We start from the raw sequence: 21776 nt of genomic DNA, 5'->3' as shown, positions 1-21776 counted from the left end.
ATGAAGAGAGCAGAAAAAGGTATTCTCTATCTGATCGAGAGAACGTATATATTTTTATTTTACTAATAATGAATTAAAATTATTATTTAAGAATATGGAATCCAATTCATTTTCATTCAATTCTGGAGCTAAAGGACATTTCTGTTATCCGCCCGAGAACGAACAAATCAATACTCCAACAGGGTTCTGTGAACCCAAGTGTACCTTAACCTTTTAAGGATTGCTATTTTAAGCAAGATTTATCACGCTGGAAGCAAAAAAGTTAAGAAGTGAGCTATTTATTTTTTATAAAAAGATTGTATAAATACTACATTCAAACCTTATTTTATTATTGAAACGTAATAGACGACTATCTTTAAAATAACGAAGTATACTATAGCTCATCCTTCACGCCCTTCAAGCGTTAAGCACACATTATTTGTGGATGTACCAGTCACGAGTACAAGTGTATCAAAAAGTTTTGATTTATTCGTACATACAGGGTGTGTAGAATGTATTCCTACACTGATCAATTTCCCAAAAAACTTTTGTGTGAAATTGTAGTTTCTTAACTTCTTTTTTTTTATAATCAATGATTATAAAAAATTAACAAAAAAATGCGAAAAGCGGGTAAAAGTATAGAAGCAATAAGTATTTGTACGATTCTTATGGCGAACCATTTACAGTAGCGTTTGTAACGTAAAGACATTAGTTTATTGCTCCGGACGAATTAGAACACATCAAATTTTCAGGAAAGTTCTTTTAAAAATGGCTCTAATAGAGGAATTGAAGAAGATCCCACTTCGAATAACTAATAATTTAGTTGATTTAACGCTTAGAAGAGTCGCAATAGTTATAAAATCAAATGGAAATCCCACGAAGGAAGTATTATATACTTGTAAATTAATGTAAATTAATGTAAATTTTTAAACGAAGTTTTAGAAATTAAGCAGTCAATATTTCTATCGATTAATTGTTTCTTTTTGTGTTAATTTCGTAACTTACATAAATAGCTATTTTTTTTTGTACTCTATCTATTCTAGAGATTTCCGAGAATATGTAGAATGTCATTGTTTATAAAAAATAAGTTAATAAATTACAATTTTACATAGTCCTTTTGGAAATTGATCGGTGTATTGTACGAATACTTTCTACATCCACTGTATATTCCCTTATTGTACGAATACTTTCTACATCCACTGTATATTCGTTTGAAATAACGTTAAGAATTTTGAAAGTTTATGGCGTGTTATTTTTACAATGGTTGAATGTATAATTTGCAAGTGAAAGCTCTAAATGATGCTTTATCTTGGTACCATGCAGTAATCTATATTTAATTGAGTGTCAATGTTATGCTAAAAAGAGAGAGAATGCTGATAAATGACACTGTATTGTACATTCCAGACGCTTCGAGACCCTTTTACGTAATCGTCACCCGACATTCAGACAAGTTATTGATACCACTGTAAACGCATGCTATTTACATTAATACACACAAACTTTAGACACCATCAAACGTATTCCCAACGTTTGCAAATACGAAATACATAATCTATTGTTATTAAATGTGTTATGATGGATGCGTCAATAATCTCTTACTCAAAACAAGATTATGATATATTATATTTCATATGAATAAAATGTTATATCAGTGATTTGAAAGATTTACAGTAGATATATTGTAAACAAATTTCTATTGCTCATAGGCTGATGCAATCTTATGAATATTATTACTACGAAACTTATGAATATTACTTGATGCACGTGACACGTGAATCGTTTTTCTAATCTTTAAAATGATAACGAAAATATAACGTTTCTCAACGTTTTAACTTTGGTCGGTTTTACGTTAAATTGTTTTAATTTTTATAACAATATCTGTATAACCTGTGCGTAGGTAACGTAAACAGGTACCTTATAAATTTATAAACAGCAAAAAATTCAATAAAAGTCGAAACGTCGCGAAACGTTATCCTTTTGTTATGGTTCCGAAAATTCTAAACTCAACGTCGCAACACGTAATATACGTAACATAGGTACACATATATCTATGCATATAACACTTCATTAAGTTGGTTCATTAACATTTCTATATGTGGATGTGATAAAAATAGACTAGATTGTTATTTAGATAGCAATAAAACCAAAGTGAAAAATAGTATTATACGGCTGATGCAATATCGTTGGATCTTAATGAATGACTTGTATGTTAATGCAATGTAATTCTATTTTGTTCTCATATACGAAAAATGTTGATATATTAATCTCTAAAGAGGATTATATTACGCAATGTATTATTACACCTTGATTTGTGTTGGGCTCAGTGAATTTAACTATGAAACCGTAGAATTTTTTTTTAATTGAAAACCTGTAACACTTGAAATCGATTATTTAAGGAAATACTAATATTGAATGAATGAATTAATTTTCAATGTTAATCTAATTCTAGGTTTTATATCACTGAAATGTTTAAAAATCTATAGGAAATCATAACAAATGTTTGTTTCAAAAAGTCCATATAACTAAAGTTACCAATCTTGTGAACGTACCAATCTTTTTTTAATTGTTGAGGTCTGTGTTATGTTTATGTATTATTGTTTAATAATTAAAATGTATTATGCAACAATTCCTATTCTTTATCCAAATAATTCACCAAACAGCATAATAGACTATTTATTTTAATATTCGCTTCATTATTATCTTTTACCTGAGAACAAAATTGACTTACGTTGGATTCACATAGCCACTAATCAAGATTCAACGATATGCATCAGCAATTTGGTACTATTTTTCTCTTTGGTTTTATTGTTACCTAAATAACAAGTCAGGTTTGTTTTTTTAAACCATAATACACAATATTTATGTGAAATTTAAATTCTCTTATAAATATCTATAAATTCAGAATTGAAAAGCCACGAGTGAAAAGAAATTACATTTTTGAAAAGCTAGCTGTCTATATGAACTTCTGACATAGATGACGAATTTTGTACGATGATTACGTTTGAAACTTCTAGAAAGAAATCGAAGGTAATTCGAGAATTTTCGAGAAAGCATTCGACTGTTACTCGAACCTTCCGCGCATCTATGTAGGAACCTACGTGCCATGGGTATATATAAATCTGCGTTGCAGCTTGACTCACCAGTACCGAAAGGACAAGCAAGCGATTAACGTCGTGCACGTTCTATTACCAAAGATTGTTATTAAAAGTTTTTTCTTAAACTTGCATTTGCATACAAAAACACTAAAAAAATGAGGTCGAGAATGACAATAATTCCAAAACTATTCTCTCATTGGTGGGAAGCGTTAGATCATCCCCACCGGTTAATTGACCAGCATTTCGCGAGATCACTGCGACCGGATCAATTTTTTTCATCAGTATTTGACAGACCACCGTTCAGAGGATCGCCGTACAATTATTATCAACCATGGATAGACTGGATGAAGGATGAAGAAGAAGAAAGGGGATCGTCTATAGTGAAGAGTGACAAAGACAAGTTCCGTGTTGCACTTGATGTTCAACAGTTCAAACCTGAAGAAGTAAATGTAAAAGTCGTCGACAATTACATCGTCGTGGAGGGTGAGTGACATGTTTTCTACATAGTATGAAAAATTTTGTGAATACGACCGGCATTCCAAATATTTCTTTTTCAACGCATTCTTATGTAATTGTATTATTAAAATTCAGTATTAAAACATCATTTTTCAATGCTTGTTGCATTCTATAAATTTTCCAAAAATATACGTAATGCCGATCGAAAGAATTCAAGGTTAAAATGTAATCGTACTCGTATGGCGTGGTATTATGATTGGAAAGAACTTTTGTAATAACGAAAATTACTGTTGTCAAACGTTGTCAACGTTGCATTATAATTGTTTACTGACAAACTGTAATTTTCTTTTGCAGGAAAACACGAAGACAAAGTAGACGATCACGGAATCATCTCGAGGCATTTCGTTAGAAAATATTTAATACCAGATCAATGTGATCCTGAACGAGCGACGAGTACCTTGTCTCCAGAGGGTATTCTAACAGTAACAGCACCAAGGAAACCAGAAGCCATCGAAAATAAGCGAGAAAAAGTCCTTAAAATTGAACGTGTGGAAAAGAAGCCGGTAGAAGAGAAACGTGAAGAACCTGAGAAACTGAGAGCTAGTCAATCGAATTAAGAGAGATAAACCGACTGCATTTTGTATTGTTTAATGTGTTTAGTATTTTCATGTTCCTCATATCGTTCATCCTATTCCTTAGAACATTGTAGATATCAAGCATCGTTTTTATATAGTACAAGCATTTGTATTAAACAATTCATTTGCGTAAACTAAATAAATATACTGTTAAAATTAATAAACGTTTAATCTTTATTATGTTACCTTTACAATTATCCCTTATTGTTTCATATTTGATTTACTTTGTCTCTACAACGTTTATAAAGAGGAAAACTGCCATTAGAGGTTATTTAGAGGTTAGTTAGGTTATTAGAGGTTCTTTTTAAAACAACATTAAAGTGATCGTTGGAAACTACAAATTAGTGCGAAATTGTTATATCTTTTGTAAAAATTCTTCTTTGGCAACAGCAAGTATTTTCAGTCTCAATTTGATCATGTCTAAGATGTTTTAGTATATTGTTCTTTTTTATTTCAAGTCTTTATTAAGGAAGAGTTAACAAAGTAATTAATTAATTAAAAGTAATTAACAAAGTAAGTTACATTAACATTTACCATGATTAATTCTTTTTAAAACAACATTAAAGTGATCATTGAAAACTACAAATTAGTGCGAAATTGTTATAATATCTTTTGTAAAAATTCTTCTTTGGCAACAGCAAGTATTTTCAGTCTCAATTTGATCATGTCTAAGATGTTTTAGTATATTGTTCTTTTTTATTTCAAGTCTTTATTAAGGAAGAGTTAACAAAATAAGTAGTTTCATTGTTGAAAACAATGTTATGTTCTTATTGGACTAATGATTATTATAACGTAAAATGTTGTGTCATGTAGTGTTTACTAAACAAATTAAGCATTTCAGGTAAACCCTTATAAAAACATGATCAAGTTGCCCTTTCTCACTGATGAAGATAACTGAGAATTTGAAAAATCGAAATATCGTTGCTAGCTGATAAGAGTGATAAGGCACATGGACAACTTTAGATTAAAAAATATTTTGATCGAAATGTTGGTATAAATAAGCTTCTTGACTGAATTTCCATTGTATTGCACTTCTTCTCCCAGTTTCAAATTAAATGTTTTGAATCAATAACGAAGTGAAAATACGTTTTAGAAAAGTCTCGAAATTCTGAAATGTCAAACCAGTCTGGAAATTTCGCGAAGTTTGCAACATAACCTTCCTGAAGAACGCCTAGAACATTCCAGAAAGAGAGTTTGCTATTATAACCTCATTTATAGGATTCTTACGGTATAGTCATAGATACAACATTACGAAGAAGAAACGAATTTTATGATTTTGTACTTTAAAGAATAATTATAATATAAACTTCTAGTATGTGGATAAATTGAGAATTTGCAATGATTAGCGCAACTTACCTTTTTAGAAGTCTCAGCATATATGAAAAAAAGCTCTTGTGAATTTGAAGTCCTGATTGTTCTCGTTATATTAAGTAATTATTGCTATATGTATCGTATCATTCTATGAATATATTTTTAAACATGATTGGAAGTAAGAAAGTTAAAACAGAAACCAAAAGCAGAAATATTTCTAAACTAGTCGAAATAAATTTCATAAATTCTGTAAATATTATATTTACTTAAGTATTTTTCTATTCTTTTTTTAATAGAATCATTTACAGCAACAATCGTTTATTTACGAACAAAATTCTCGAAATATCGCAAGAAAAATAATTTTAAAATTCAAATAAAAATGTATACAAATCTACAGCATGAAAAACTTAACTTTGTATCTTATCGCTACGGGAGGTGTATTTTAGGTTGGAATATATGAGAGGTAAAATCGACAGGGCAAAATTTAATTACTTAGAAATTTATTACTAAAATAAAAAAAAAATCACATACATAAGTCTTAAATATCGGCAGTAGTAAGTATACGTATATACATACATTCACATTTTATTGAATCGAATAATGTATGGAACAAAGAACGAACATGTAGGAGCTACACTATACAATGTACTTTTCAATCCTAACACTGATATCTTGATAACGAGAAATGCTAATAGGAAATTTAACCGTAATTAACGATGAACAGTGGAATATGATAAGTAGGAATATAATGAATGGTAGAATTATTCGTGGAACCTCTTCACTTTTCTGCCTTCTCCTCGCTCTGCTTCGACTGCTGTTGCTTCGACGGCTTGGCTTGGACCGCTGGTTTGCCGGTATGCTCGATTTTGATTACCCTTTCGTTTTCCAATTTCGGTTGATCCTTCCTCGGCGCGGTGATGGTAAGGACGCCATCGGAAGACAGCTTCGACGCCACCTGGGCGATGTCGCATTGTTCGGGTATCAGGTACTTCCTGACAAACTGACGCGAGATCCAGCCATGTTCGTCGCGTTTCTCTTCATGATTTGCAGTAACGACGACGAAGTTGTCAACAACTTTAACGTCGATCTCGTTTGGCTCGAATTGCTGGACATCGAGCACAACTTGGAACTTGTCCTTGTCAGCCTGGACGGTTGAAGATCCTGTGTCGGTGGAACGAAGCCAGTCAGCCCACGGTCTGTAGTACGCAGGAGACTTTCTTCGTGGATTCACGTACAATTCCAATCGGCTTGGCGTCAGCAGTTGTTCAGGATGAAGGCCCAAACCGAAGTTCTGGTCCAGGAGACGATGCGGACGCTCCAAATCTTCCCACCAGTCGGAGAACAGCAATGGTACAAGAGACATTTTCTTGCTTATTTAACTTGGTAACGATATTCAGAAAGAATCTCACTTGAGAATTGCTTTATCAAGCACTGAAACTTCGCTCAAATTTGCGATGCTCACTTTTCTGTTGCTTTTGCAGAACTGCCGGTGCCGGCGACGCCAGCTGCTTATATACAGTTCGCGCATGTCACGACGTTTCTAGAGGGTTCCAGAAACGAGCCGAGCGACTATTGAGTGAGCGTTGTATAGCTCACACACGTATCAATTGAAGCTCCTTTTAAATAAATAACGAACGTTATTGAATTCAGTCTAATTTTTAAAAATACAAACTAAAGTATTTTATTTAAAATATGTATAAATCTCTAATATTATGCACGATAATTGTGTAAAAAATTTAATTTCGTTAATGACATATGAATTATGCAGTCATTTATTTCTACATTGTAACATCGATTCGTTTTTGCGTTAAATATCCTCTTTTCGAGGAATAATTGTTTTTGTTTGTCTCGCTTCTAATTTCAAGGCTTTTTCAAATTTTTATTTATCATACCTAGAAAATCTCGTTTTATTGAAATAATAAAATAACCAAATTAAATGATATACAAAAAATACTTCCACCTAATCTAATAAGTATTTTTATTATATTATTTATCCTTTGAGTGATTTTTTGTCTGAGAAATTGTATATTATTTAATTCTTGTAGAAGTAATTTATATATTAATATTTTAATGTAGCAAAATGTTATTTTATTTTGTTGACTACGTATTATTTTAAATGATAAATATACGATTTTATTTATTACTACATTATTTTTATTTTATAATTTGATTTAGAATAAAACACCAAATTCGAAGATGGGCAAAATTTTATTCAAATAATAAATACGAATAACATCAACGTATAACGATTTATTTACGATGTTTATTCGATTGAATAGTTCAATTTTTATTTGTTACTAATAAACAATATTTTATTTGATATTCAAAACTTCTATCTAGATAAAGATTTTATCTATTTCTGACTCAAATTGAAAGTTATGTACATACATATGTATATCGAGGTGTTTGGTAGGTCTAAATACCGGTTTTAATGGCATTATAAAATATAAAAAGAGGGTCGTACATTTTGAAGCAAAATATATACAGTAATGGGTCCTGCCAAAGGGCATGTATGTTGTCATAAGCAACGTAACGGATTCATTGTAATTTATTTTATAAAACTGATTTCACTTAATAACATTCTTTGATAATCTTATTGCGTTACATATAAAATCTTTATATTGCTATATTACAATACTTAAAATTCTGAATACAATATTTATTATGTGATACAACCTTTTAGTTAGGTGAAAATTATGGTATTCATCTGAAGAAAAAGATTGCAAAAAAAAACTGACTCAGCGCTATGTAAACATGTAATTTGAAAATATTAACAATATACATCTCCTTGTCGGTTAAAAATTAGAATTGTGTTACATATATCTTGTATCCTTATTTGTAATTGTATATTCGCGCGTTTTCTGACATATCGACAGGACAACCTTTCAAAGTATTTCTGTAAAGGCGAGTTCATTGTAGTCGGAAATAGCGTATTCTGAATCAGCATGTTTGCTCGTAAATTAATTTTAGTATTTAAAGTTTCTAGAAGGCTCGACTTCCCGATAATTCTGAACGCATGTTTCATCACTGCAAAGTGCGCGAAAATTCAAATCGTTTTACATCTCGTGTTTAACAATCTCTTAAAATATATTCTACAATTTTTTACATGAAATCTATGGTGTAGACCGACATCATGTATTCTGGAATATACATTGTACATACACAGGTATGTTACTCGATGGGATTTATTTGAGAATTTAATGTTTCTCGGAGGTTCGATTTCCAGACGATTCTAGAGTTTCTAGACGCATGTTCCATCACTGGTTCCCCCACTACGTCCTCTGGGCGTTATGAATATATATATATGTGCATAGCGGCCATTTCGAAGAAATTCTAAAGAAGCTGTGCACGTAGCGTCCGTTAGCGTAAAACGTATATCGTGTTTGAAGTACAAAACTGTGACTGTGATTGTTTGAGACTTAAAACGCTAAGAAGAAAACAAAATAGTAAACAATAAAAGAAAAAAAACAGCAAGTTAATAACATCTAGTTTAATAGAAGCTTCATATATCGTGACGCCGGTACACAAAGGAGTAAGAGAAGAATCATGTCTCTGCTACCTATGTTATTCTCCAGTTGGTGGGAGAATTTGGAGAGGCCCCATCGTCTCTTCGATCAGCATTTTGGATTGCCATTGACTGCTGATGATTTGCTGCCATCTTCTGCATTGGCACCTTACGATGCCAACATTATGGTACTTAGACCTCGTCGTCGTAGTCTTCAAAGATACCATCCCTACGAGAGAAGCCTAGACCGAAGATCTAGTGGATTGTCTACACTACAAGCGGATAAGGACAAGTTCCAAGTGACTTTGGATGTACAACAATTTGACCCGGAAGAAGTAACTGTAAAAGTTTCTGGGAAAAATGTAATTGTCGAAGGCAAGCATGAAGAGAAACAGGACGAGCATGGTTGGATCTCCAGACAATTTGTACGGAAGTACCTGGTACCGGAGCAGTGTAACATCGACCAGTTGGAATCAAAACTGTCCTCTGATGGAGTCTTGACTATCACGTGTCCAAGGAAGGAACTTGAATCAGGGACAAAGAATGAACGAATCATTCAGATTCAGCCTACAGGACAGCCAGCTTTAAGGGATGATTTAAAGTCAGTAGAAAAACAGAAGGAAGCAAATCAAACACCACAGAAGTCTTCCATGCAGCAGAGAGGACAAGAGCAGACTGTTAAAGCTGCTTAAGAAGAGAAATATATTTCAATTACATTGCAGCAGCAAGCATCTCTTCTGTTTTACAGTATTTTTTCAGTTCATTTTTCATTTTGATATTATTACCATAAAGCATTTGTATTAATTTTATAATTGTACGAAGAATAAGCATTACTACTTGTCGTTCTCTATGTTCCTTTATAGTTATAAACCTAAAAGAATTTTTAAGACTTTCAAAACATTTGTAACAATGTGAATTATTTTTTATCATTTGATCATAATATTTAAGATTAGTATGTTCTAAGATGTTTTGTAATAAAAGATAATGTTTTTGTATAATTATTTATTTCTCATTCATTTCCCTCAAATATTTCCATTTCATAAAATGTTACAATAGGAATGTAATAAAATTTAGGTTAAAATAAGTTTTGATTTGTTTGTGACAAATTCCATAAAGCACAGAATTAGACAGACTTAGGTCTAAATAAACAAACAAATTACAAGAGACAATTGTTTATTAAAGTTTTAACACAACAAATTGCAATTACAAATTCTGAATAGAAAATATTATAAAAGTTAACATTTAGTATTTTATATAAATTTGAAAAATACTTGTTTGTGCAACAATGGACGGCAGATCAGTATGTTCCATTATTTGCTAATTACTTAAGCAAAATAATGCAGAGTGTGCAAAAATGATCGTTAAAGGCTTGTATGTAGTCCTTACAGAATCACACAAAAAAGGCTTAATAAACATGACTTTCCAAATCATTTTTTATAATAATTATGATTCTGAAGTATAGTAACAATGTGTTTGCATACCCTGTACATATTTAGTAAATACAAGTATTCTAAGACTGTTTTAACACTATGATTTAGTATAAAAATAGTAATACTTAAAAATGTATAATCAGATCTTTTGGATGGAATAAATGTTATAAGCAATATATTTCTAAGAATAGATTTTGATGTTGACTTATTTTCACTTTACTATCTAAGCATACGAAATTAGTGTTGTTAATTAAACATTTGTTTAAATATTCTTTCTTAGTATGTAAATACTGTTTCCATGAAATGATTATATTACACTTAGGCTATGAATCATGAACAAATTTGTTAATAACTATTAGTTCCGCTAGACTTTTCATTAAACTGTTATTAGTATTTTGTTTTGTATAATAACATTTTTCATTTGAAATCCTTATTTACACTATATACAAGTGTAACAAATTTTAAGAGAAATAGTAGAATTGCAATTATTTTTCGAATTTCGTGTTATATTGGTATGCAATTATAGGTTAAGTTCCATACCATGAAAAAACTCTTACGAAAAATGATGTTTGTTAAATTATAACTCATATTGTACAAGGGTCACCTGAAGTAGCTAAATAAACGAATTTTATTTAATTTAATGATTTGAAAGTAAGCCAATTAGAAACTAAACCTGAGTAAGCTGAGAATATAAATATTTCAAAGATGATGTTATGATGTTTAGTGACTATTTCAAATAAAAAGTTTTTGTACTGCAATACCTATAAACAATAACAATGTCGAAACAGTAATAGTAGTAGAATTATTACATCTGTGATCGAAGTAACAGAAACACCATGTTACTTCGTCATAATAATCTCTATGAATATCTAATTGAGAGATGCTATTATTTACGTAATGTCCTAATCGAACATCCTTAGCAGCAGGTCGACAGCCTTCATACCTATCGGCAGGAATGTCTGTTCTAAAGCTACGAACAGAGCTCAGACACTCTCGTGTTATAATAGTTTCAGCTGAAACACATATAGTGATGTAGTTGTACAAACTGACAAAAGGTGTTTAATGTCTGATGTTAAAAGATGTTTACACATACCTCCTTTTCTTTCAATAATTTTCACACATTTATCATCGTATTCTGGACAGGTTTCTCCCCAATACCATAACCAATTTAAGGGTGTGCCACACCCAGGATGATTACTGTTACATCTGTAGCAGTATAAACTGTTTCCTGCAAATACAATACATGATATGATGTAAATACATGGACTCATGTTAATATTAACCACACCCTTTTAAATGATGTTAACCGAATTGTTGTTGTACCTTTGGTAATAAATAAACTTAACAAGAAGACAGCAAAAACTGATTTATTCATGGTATTAGATTTATATGTATATCACTGTAAGAGCAGTTCGAACATCTAACAAAACAATTTCAAATACTCCTCGTGTTACATGAATGACGCGAATCACTTATTTGTCAGTTTGTCACAGTTCACGGTGTCGTAGATTGTCTCAATGTTGTTAGACTTGGTTAGATTGCCCGGAATCTTTTGCGCATGCGTCATCCGTTGATGGTAAAAACAAGATTTTATGGAATTACATAAAATTGACATCCTGTTTATATTGTTATCTTAATATCCTTACCTTCTTTGGCTTACCCTTTATATTAATATATCATATAAATTATGTAACATTTCATAATCGTTTTACCTAAATTGTTACATTTTTAATTTTTCAAAATGATTTCAAACAGGACAATCGTTGTAGTCAATTCAAAGAATTGCACGATTTTTATTTTGTGATATTTTCATTTGGTTTGATTGTTATAGATAATGTGTACTCATTATCGATAAGACTAATAGTGCAGGTATGCGAACTAAATTACCGACCATGTGAGGAATAGTACTTTCTCTACACACTCTCTGCACGTTGGCTCTGTAAACCGATTTCAATTGTATCCTTGAAGTATGAAACGATAGCAAATGAGAAATTTCCGTGTTCTGTTTTTGTATAATTAAGTTAATGTATTTACATATTAAATGACGTTATAATTCTAAAATTAAGGTATTGCATTGAACAAGGTACTCATGAATTCAATGACACATTTAGTTTATCTCAAGATCCAGTGAATAACTTTACTATTCAAGCATTTTCCAATGTCTGCTTCGTCCCATTATAACGTTGCCTAAGATGAAAGATAAAGTAATGAATAAATATTGAGTTAAAACATTAAGTCAAGCAAAAATTGCGAAGTGTCCAGATATTAAAGTTACTGTATATGAAAAGACAAAAGCATAGAATTTGTAACCGTAGGATGATCCTATATTAATAAGGTTATTCGTGACTCGGAGATCAACAACATTCAACGTTTCTTATACAAATATAAATTCCAATGAGAGTTTGGAGTTTCACTCATCCACCGCTTGGTGGCGCAAGTCGAGAGGGCGACTCATTCGTTCTGTGGAAATTGGCGCGAGAAGACCTGTTGCAACTATTGGGACTAATTAACAATAAGTGTGTAAGTATTCTTTACAAGTTTATCTACTGCCATCTAATCGTTATTACTACTTTCATTAACTCTCTATCAACACTTTCATTTAATATGGATATATTTTTATTTAAAAATTCCATTGGAATCATAAAAAAAGTTTGATCGGTTTCACGCTTTTTTCTCTCTCTTTTTTGATACTATGCTTCTTTGAAGAAGCTTCGCGAATTATTTGGAGTTCGATTGTGTTTAGTTTCTTTATAGCTGTGTTTATTTCAATAAATTTGATTTCAACTTTCGTTGATTTGTTTACAGGTCACCGATTGAAATTCGAGGGGGTGTATTGTGCCAACTGGTATCAACGCCGCCATGATGGTTGCCGTTCGTAAAATACATCGTACGTGTAGCTTGATTGCAGGGTAAGTGGAATAGTTTATATATTATTAGCTTTCGAAACTATTCTTCACTGTCTAATTTGTTCTTGTGAAAAAGTCAGATACAAAGACGATACAAGTCTCGATCGTTTTCAAATACTCAATGAGATTACAGTTGTTATATGTAAAAGCATATTTAAAAATCTTCCTTTGCCCTATTGAAAATTTATTTTTAGTCTATTTAGTCATACTTTTATTGAATACAAGTTTTCATAATTCAGTGGACAATAATCATTTGCGTGTGAAAACTATTTAAATACGTAAAGTAACAAATATAGTATTATGAGATTTCAAACATCTTGGGGTCGTTTTTAGGCGCATTCTGTCGGGTTTAGGTGAATTGCACGCCGCGATTGGTCGTATCCGTAACCAATAGCGTCTCCATCTTTGTTGTGCTGTTTTCATTTGTCGATATTGTCATTTTCAACGTTATCAATAATACGAGAAGTAATATTCGATAATAATAAAGTTTATATTACTGGGCAGACTGATAATAATTAGTGTTTTCGTCTATAATATTCTTTAAACGTATATAATTTATGAGTGATTTTAATTTTTTAGTTTAGTTAGGTTCATTCGTTATACATGTACCGTTTGTCGATAATTTCATTTTCAGAAAATTTCTTTAGCGATGTTTAGAATATTCTGATATATAAAAAAGTATTCTTTTACGTTTTCATATATCTAAGAATGAATTTAAGCATTATTAACCATATTCGTTACATATTTTGCACATATTGTCTGTCTTTGGGAACTGATGGTAAAGTAGGGAAAAGTTGACCGTTAGCTGGCGCCCTCCGTGAAAATTTTGGAAATTAATATTCAATTTGGTCTTTAAAAAATCATTTCTACTATTTTAATTCTCATGTATTAACGTACTTTAGATAAAGCTGAGCCAAACCAGTTTTCGTCAAAATTAGTTTTAATCAAATATTATTATAATTACAAAAAGTTCAATTAATTTATTTTAATTGTGGTTTAAACATGTAATTTTTCTTTATTATTTTTTTATTTAATTTATGAAATATGAAAGTGAGTGTGTAGTTATTTACAAGAAATAAAGAACGTTTAGAACTGCTTCTTTAAAAAGGTATCATAATAAATTGGCTCAATGTTTAGTGCATTATGAAATATCGGTATTATTTACGTTAGCTATTTCATCATTAGTGGTATCAAATAAAGACATAAAGAAATAGTATAATTTATAAAAAAGATAAACAATTAAAATACTTTAACATCTCCGACACTTCTTTTATCTCTTTTTAATTAAACATATACAAGCAAATACATATATGTGTGTGCTCGTATAATAATATTTGGAAATGCAATATCATTGGACAAATCAATAGGTATTGTCAAAAGGTGCAAATAAATAACGAAATATTCTCGTGAACTGATATATTATAATATTTCATTCAAGCAGGACGTAAAACAATTTATTTAAAAATTTTCAATTGAATGTTGTAATACTTATGAAAATAATTATTGTCTTCGCTTAAATCACATATACAGGGTGTTCCGTGATTAGCATTACAAGTTGTTTTCTCAGAAATTGAAGAAGATATCGACTTCATGTTTTTTGTAATCAGATGGTACAGGGAGGCTATTTTTTTAGGATGCAACACATTTTGGGATGACTGTTAGGGGGGATACAGAGTCCTAAATTTTATTAGATAGAAGATAGTATTAAATTATAGCTCGCCTGTGTCACTTAATTGTAGTAGAAATGAAATCGATGCCTTCATTATTTTCCAAGAAAATAACACTACACGGGACACTCTGTATATTATATTTATGTGTTTGTAACAATAGGAAAGGACAGAACATTGTCCATATCTCGTTTACAAATAATTTCCGATCCTTTCAAGCAGGAATTAATACACGACCATTTTACGTGATAAGCGTATCAGTGTCTCTCGGCAAGAGCTGCTTTTGTATTTTGTTGCAGCGTGTACGGTGTAAATAACTAGAAACCTTCAAACGTGATAATGAATATTTTGCCATGGCAGAGTGCAGATTGTTCATCGAAATCCTCGTAAAGCGTCGAAATTTATGCCGCTCCCGGTTCTCTTTTTACTATAGATTGAATCAGCGATTGTGCTTTTCAATATCGTTCTGGGCAGGTAGATGATTATTAAGTTATACAAATGCATCGCACGGTCCTTGATTGAAACAGCTCCCGGTAAAATCTTTCGTTCGTACATTTGCTTTCCCCGTAAACACAGTGAATTCGATAAACATTTCAAGATATGTTTGAATTTCTATATCGTATCTTTCTCGTTTCGCTGATTCGACCAAGTCCATATTGCTTCGATTGACGTCTCTTGATGTATTCTTTTGTGAAGAATCATTATAGAATCTTGTGTACCTTGAAACCGTATAAAACACATTTAGGCGGTACAATAGAGAAGCGGATACAAGCAGATCCTTTTGCAGGATATTACAGGTCCTTTATTTTGCTTTATTCAGCGTGATTTTCGCAATTATCAGATCCTGAACAAAAAGGAAATTAACGTGATTCTTGTTTAACTATTTCGCAGCTGCTGACAAATCAAGTTCGACAACCCAATAATTCCGATTTTGCCAAAATTTGATTCGAGTTTTATCACTAATTCAAATTATTATTGGAAGTAAAAATATTTATGAAATTACAAGGAAAATATAAATTATTAAATAAGTAATGAAGCATAACGTCCATGAGAAATATTCTAAACAGGATTCTAAATAGGAACTTATTTTACTCTGCAGATATTATGTTTAATATAAACTTTACTATTTATACTTTTTTATATTATTGCATGCTGTGTGTGTTTTGTAGTTTCTTGCACATTTAATTTTCTTATAAATGGATAAAAATGCGCAGACTAACAATCACAAAGTGATGGTTGCCAACTCTGATTTATTTGTATTAGACTTCTTGATTTTTTGGATTCGAAGTTTTCATTAACTTTCTCACAGAGGCTTTCGGGTTCGCTCTTAATTGAATGTTTGACAGTTTTGCCATTATTAAAAAGAAAAATGTTTGGGGGAAGGGTGGGTGGAGTGGTGCATTGTATATGTATATGTATGGCTCAGTAGGCTGCTATCGTAAAAATGTGGCGGCTGCACGTTCACGTCACAGTAGATTAACCTATTCACTTTCAGACAAATTTGAAGCGTTTGCCATGGGCGTCAAGATGTAATTACAGATGTGTAATGCAGGCTATTATGTTGATAATAAAAAGTGATATTAGGAATGTTAGGCTGAATGAAGCTTTTAGGAATGTTAAGTGGAAATGAAAAAGTTAGAAAGTGAACGACAGGGACGTGGCGGCTGTTCGTGGACGCCACAGTAGATTAGACCCATTCACTGCCAGACAAGCGTTTTGTCTTGGGCGCCAAGATTTAATACAGATGTGTAATCTAGATTATAGGCGTCAAGATTTAATACAGATGTGTAATCTAGATTATTATTTTGATAATAAAAAGCGATAATAAATTTATGTTTTCAAAAGAAAATTTACGATCTTCTTTTGCAATAATTCGTGACTCAAAAGGCTATAAACTTATCCCTTGAATAATTTCAATCAATTTGAACTATGAGACATCTCGTAGTTGCCAGTGAATGGGTTAAACAAAGAAAAAGAGAGACATTGAGGGTACGAATACTTATTTGATTGACTATACGTTATTATAACTTAGGGTAAATAGAAGTACCTGACATAACGTATAAAAAACAATAGATATGTACACGTAACGGGTGGGCCTACGCAACAGCACGCCGATTTCGTTGAGCCTGTACGACACTCCGTCATTAATGGTAATCAAAACGATCCATAAATCAGCGCCGACGTAACATCTGTTACCCGCAACGATCGCGTAAAATCCCAACGAAGAGCGGACGTTAAAACCAGCAAACAGCGGGCGCGGTATCTCGCGGACATCCTCTCGCCGTTGGAATCGACGGCACTATATTACGATCGTAGGATATCGTCTAGAGAAGTCCTCATTGTCGCCGCGCGGGATCTCTGGATTTCGTCCTTATCCTCGTCGGACAACTGGCGAAAACTTTCGCGATAAACTCGACGGGAATGTCCTCGAAGCGTTCCTCTGTCGCCCTCCGCGCTCCACGTTGCTCCGGCCGCCATCGTCCTGGCTTTTCCCTTCGTACACCGAAAACGCGATTTCGTAATCTCGAAGAAAGTATATAGTTACATCTCCTTCTTCCTCGCGTCGTTTCAGATGCGAAGATATAGATAGGGAACCAGGACCAAAGGTTCGAGCGAAGGAAATATGGGGGCAGGTGGGATGGAGAGGGCGGGGGGCATCGGTCGAAGGGTTCCCTGGATATCTCATGGATTCCTGAAGTAGCCGCCCGAGGCGTTCAACCAATTAGCTAACTCCACGGTACTTTACCCTCGAAACCGCTAACGAAGAACTCGGCCGAAGGAAGAAAATCGAGAGGAAGGAGGGAAATCCAGATATTCCTTGCGGGGGTGGATTCTGCTAGCTGCGTAGATCCGCCCGCGGCTGTCCTTTGCCATTGCCACTACCTTAGCGAAAGACGTGTGTTACTCCACGCGTCATGTCTTCCTCCCCCCTATTTTGCTTACTCTACTGTTTATTTTTGTAATTAACCCGCGGCGAAATCAATTGTCAACTATCCTGTGATGTTTTAGACCGATCGCACAAGGAGCAACCGAACCAGTTTCAAACCACTCTGAAAGTAGTTGCATGTGACCGTGGATCTTGGTAAAACAAAGATAGCGGAGTAGGTAAAACAAAGAGCGCAAACGCTACACTTTGCAACACTAATTTCAAATCGGTTGCGCCGTGTGCGATCCGGCCTTAGTCTTAAGCTACTCATCCATTCGGGGGTTGAGAGATTACCCAGTTCTTCCTTGATCACTTTCGAGGCAATTTTTATGATTTTTTATTGTGGTTGTACTAATTGACGTCCGCTTTTCAAATTTGGCACATTTATTTATACGTGGATGTACAAGATTCTGTTAACACATTCGCGACCGCTGAATTCACGTCACTTCAAATTCTATTTCTGGTTATAAGGAAATTCTGAAAGTCTTTTTATTTTATACGCTACATATGTACAGCATTGATATTTCAAAACAGATTTTGTAAGTTTTATCTTCGCCCGAACGAGACAAATTTGCCATGTCCAGCTTCAAAATTTCATTTCATTTCAGAATTATTTTCGTCAGCACTCGGTATTAGAAACGTAAAACATCTTCTGGTCGTGAACATGTTAAATTCACGAATGTCCTGCTCGATTTGTTTGCAAGTTACGTATAGTATTTCGTATGACGAATTACGATTATATTTTATATATATGCAAAATTCGAACTTGATTCGACATGCAAGTTTTGAGGTAAACGCATTCAAAGTTTCGTGTTCGATAATATATGTATATACACGATTATAACTTCGGCAATTTTGAAATTTTTTAAATATACTTTGGTAGAAATATTTTAAAGACCTTAAGCAACAATAATGTTAAATAACGCAAAATCTATTTTTTGATCCAGAACAGAATAGAGTATCCTCTTAAGTAACTGTATGTTTGGAATAATTGAAAGGGAGAATAGATCATCTTTCTGATAGGTGAAGAAGGAAAAAATAATCTTTAAGAAATTTATAGTATTATACAATAATACCCAGCACTCGAAGCGTTTAAAAATAATGTCATCGCATATTAATCTCGAGATGTAAATTTTGAAATTGAACCGTGGTATTAACAAATATTAGTTGGCCTAATATCAGTCGTAATTTCATTAGTCCATATCTTTTTTATGAAGATTGTGAAACCCTACTTACAGCTTGATACGTATCGTTTCTTCCATGAATGTATAATTGAACATTACAGCGTGCATCGAATTTTGTCAACAAATTCAGATTATCTCGCTTCTTTTCCCTTTATTTCTTCTCCTCATTTCCTTCAAAGTTTTGTCTGTAGAATGTAAAGGGTAGCTCATCGAGACCCCCCTCCCCCCCCCGAGTTTCCAGTTTCGTTGCCATTTAGCACTTTGAAAAGTGCCCGGAGCAGCGAAACCTGGTAGACAAGCTTTTGGGTAGGAATGAAAAGAAGAATCAGGGGTGGGAAGGAAAATAAGAGAAACTGGAGGTGGAGAATATAGACCAGGAAGCTGGTGATAATTAGAAATTGAGATAAGCTTGTTATCTAATGAGAGCAAGCTATGATCTCGAGAAAAGGGATCAACGAGTATGGGCATGCGACATACATATATCATAGTCACAAGACGATTGGTATAAAAATATCATCACAACCCTGCTGAAGCTTATTAGAATCAACAGCATTTTCTTTTTTTGATTGCAAGATCACGTTTTTCGAAAGCGAAGATTAATTAAAAGCGTAATTAATTTATACGTATCATATTTTTTCATAACATCAGAACGAATTGAAATTCTTATTTGAAACTTTGGAAACATATTTTCGAATAGTTTTTACTAACAATTTATTGAATAAGAAAAAGATTGATTTTTTGAGTCATCTAAACCTAAATAGGTTTAATTTTTCCCCTTAAATTGCTTTAATGTATCCGATTAGCAAATTTTCATTACGATTTCACTCAACTATAATTTAAGGTACCTTCAATTTTATCCAATTTCAGTCGAAGGTTATGATAATTTCACATCTCACGTTCCAACGAAGAAATTGCTTGAGTGCAAAGGATCGAACATTTACATTTCCAGCTTACGGTTTCACATTTCCCCTCAAGTTGGAAGGCTGCAACTTCTTCTCTGTCGGTATCAATCTCGCGACAACTTCTCCGTCTACGTTGTCGCGGTGCGTTCGAATTTTTGTTTATCGAAGCTCGGAGTAAATTGCCTTTGAACGGGATGGGAACTCTCTACCTCGAAGAGATTTATCGTTACACCGACTTCCGTGGACTTTTCTTCGCGGCAAGCATCGGAAACCGAGGCGACGTTCTCACGTCGCGCGCGACGTGACGGTATAACTTTGCATAGACCCGATATGAGCCACCTACACGTCATCCGTATGTACAAACCTTTCCAGTCGAATCTTGTGATCGAGATAAGGCATTCGGGCTCGAACACGAAGCACGGCTCGTTGGCATCCGCATCGCGAGATAAGGTGCGACGCGAATACGAAAGAGTCTACTCTTCCTGCAAATTTATAGGGAATCGTCTCTTCCTATCGCGACACCATGTAAACGCGCCAACGCCGTCTCGCGCGAGCAGGCAATAGTGCGTTTACCTGTATGCCAAACAGACTTGGGCGATGACTACCTTGTGTCTATTTTTGGCATATTTTTTTCGTCAGTTTGTATTTTGTAGAAATTTCAGTATGGCGAATAGAGTTGGGCAATCAGTGATTATTTTTGTTATATTCTTATTGTTAGTATTTTACTGAAATTGTCAGTATTGTGCCATGTTTAAATTATTTTACTTATTTATTAATTTGTATTTTTTGTAAAATGTATATCATGACGAACAGTGCTAGTCAATATCTGTTTTGTGTATATTTTTGAAGCATGTTTTTGTCAGTATTGTGGCACGTTTATATTACTTATTTAATATAATTTATATTTTTATTGAAATTTCATCATTTTAAACAGGGTTGGACAATACTTGTTTTGCGTATATTTTTGCATGTTTTCGTTGGTCTTATGGATCGTTTAAATTAATTATTTAATAATTTGTATTTTTGTAGCATCAATAGCTTTAAAAACGATTTAAACTCTTTGCGGTCCCGTGTGCCTCGGGCATGGTTAGTTGTACTGGTCAGAATTATTTTTTGGAAGTGATCGTCCAGTCGATTATTGTCTGAAAAACATATAAATTTTATTCAAACGAGTTTTGTTTAAGCTGTGTGGATATTATTATTTTATATAGATTTGTCTATACCGTTCTTGTATAATATGTGTTAGAATGTGCTGATGCAGTGATGTGAATTTTTTATTTTGTTGTAAGTCATAAAATGTGATTCTTTCATTGAATTTTGTGATATGAAGTGAAATCGCTTTATTTGGAATAATCTTGGAATAGTTTTTGAACTTAGTTTCATAACTAAGAAGTAGCTAACTTTGCGAATTCTTGTCCTAATGTTTCTATCGTTTGAAGTATTTGCATTCAGCTGTAATTACCTGAATTCGTTTGTAATAGGAATATTGAAGTAAAAATTATTTCGGAAAATAGAAATATTTAAGGTAAAGTTATTTATTAACTAGAAAATAGAAAATATAACTCATAAAATTGTACTTATTTCTGAAAGTAGGAATGTCACAGGGTTTCTAATTTATAGAAAAATTGTCAGGTTCCAAGGCTGATTTTTCCTTTGATTATAAACGAATAACAACAATGATTTTTCGAATCATCAGCAGACTTCTTCGTTTGCAAGGTAATGCACCATTGCGTGGCAGTGAACCGAACGTTCTGCGTGAATCGTTTATTTACGTTGTCCC

The 21776-nt window shown here is 32.9% G+C and overlaps 4 protein-coding genes across 4 annotated transcripts; 2 read left to right on the top strand and 2 right to left on the bottom strand.

Moving 5' to 3' along the window:
* The first annotated feature begins 3109 nt into the window (after window positions 1-3109).
* LOC128888087 (protein lethal(2)essential for life-like) lies at window positions 3110-4329 on the top strand. The gene is made up of 2 exons (XM_054144721.1): window positions 3110-3557; window positions 3885-4329. The coding sequence occupies exons 1-2, from the start codon at window positions 3230-3232 to the stop codon at window positions 4145-4147; spliced, it is 591 nt and encodes a 196-aa protein (XP_054000696.1). The 5' UTR covers window positions 3110-3229; the 3' UTR covers window positions 4148-4329.
* Window positions 4330-5959: 1630 nt separating this feature from the next.
* On the bottom strand, window positions 5960-6959 carry LOC128888088 (protein lethal(2)essential for life-like). Its single transcript, XM_054144723.1, has one exon. The coding sequence runs from the start codon at window positions 6837-6839 to the stop codon at window positions 6255-6257; it is 585 nt and encodes a 194-aa protein (XP_054000698.1). The 5' UTR covers window positions 6840-6959; the 3' UTR covers window positions 5960-6254.
* Window positions 6960-8792: 1833 nt separating this feature from the next.
* Window positions 8793-9980, top strand: LOC128888081 (protein lethal(2)essential for life-like). The gene has a single exon (XM_054144712.1). It carries the CDS (start codon window positions 9023-9025, stop codon window positions 9671-9673), a length of 651 nt encoding a protein of 216 aa, XP_054000687.1. The 5' UTR covers window positions 8793-9022; the 3' UTR covers window positions 9674-9980.
* A 1023-nt stretch (window positions 9981-11003) lies between these two features.
* On the bottom strand, window positions 11004-11956 carry LOC128888097 (uncharacterized). The gene is made up of 3 exons (XM_054144737.1): window positions 11735-11956; window positions 11505-11639; window positions 11004-11424 (listed from the first exon to the last, which is right to left on the bottom strand). Exons 1-3 carry the CDS (start codon window positions 11784-11786, stop codon window positions 11144-11146), a joined length of 468 nt encoding a protein of 155 aa, XP_054000712.1. The 5' UTR covers window positions 11787-11956; the 3' UTR covers window positions 11004-11143.
* Window positions 11957-21776: the final 9820 nt, after the last annotated feature.

Source organism: Hylaeus anthracinus, unplaced genomic scaffold, assembly GCF_026225885.1.
Source record: "Hylaeus anthracinus isolate JK02 unplaced genomic scaffold, UHH_iyHylAnth1.0_haploid 11989, whole genome shotgun sequence".
NCBI classification, from domain to species: Eukaryota; Metazoa; Arthropoda; class Insecta; order Hymenoptera; family Colletidae; genus Hylaeus; species Hylaeus anthracinus.
The sequence above is the reverse complement of the archived record's forward strand: the minus strand, read 5'-3'. Positions and strand labels throughout refer to the sequence as shown.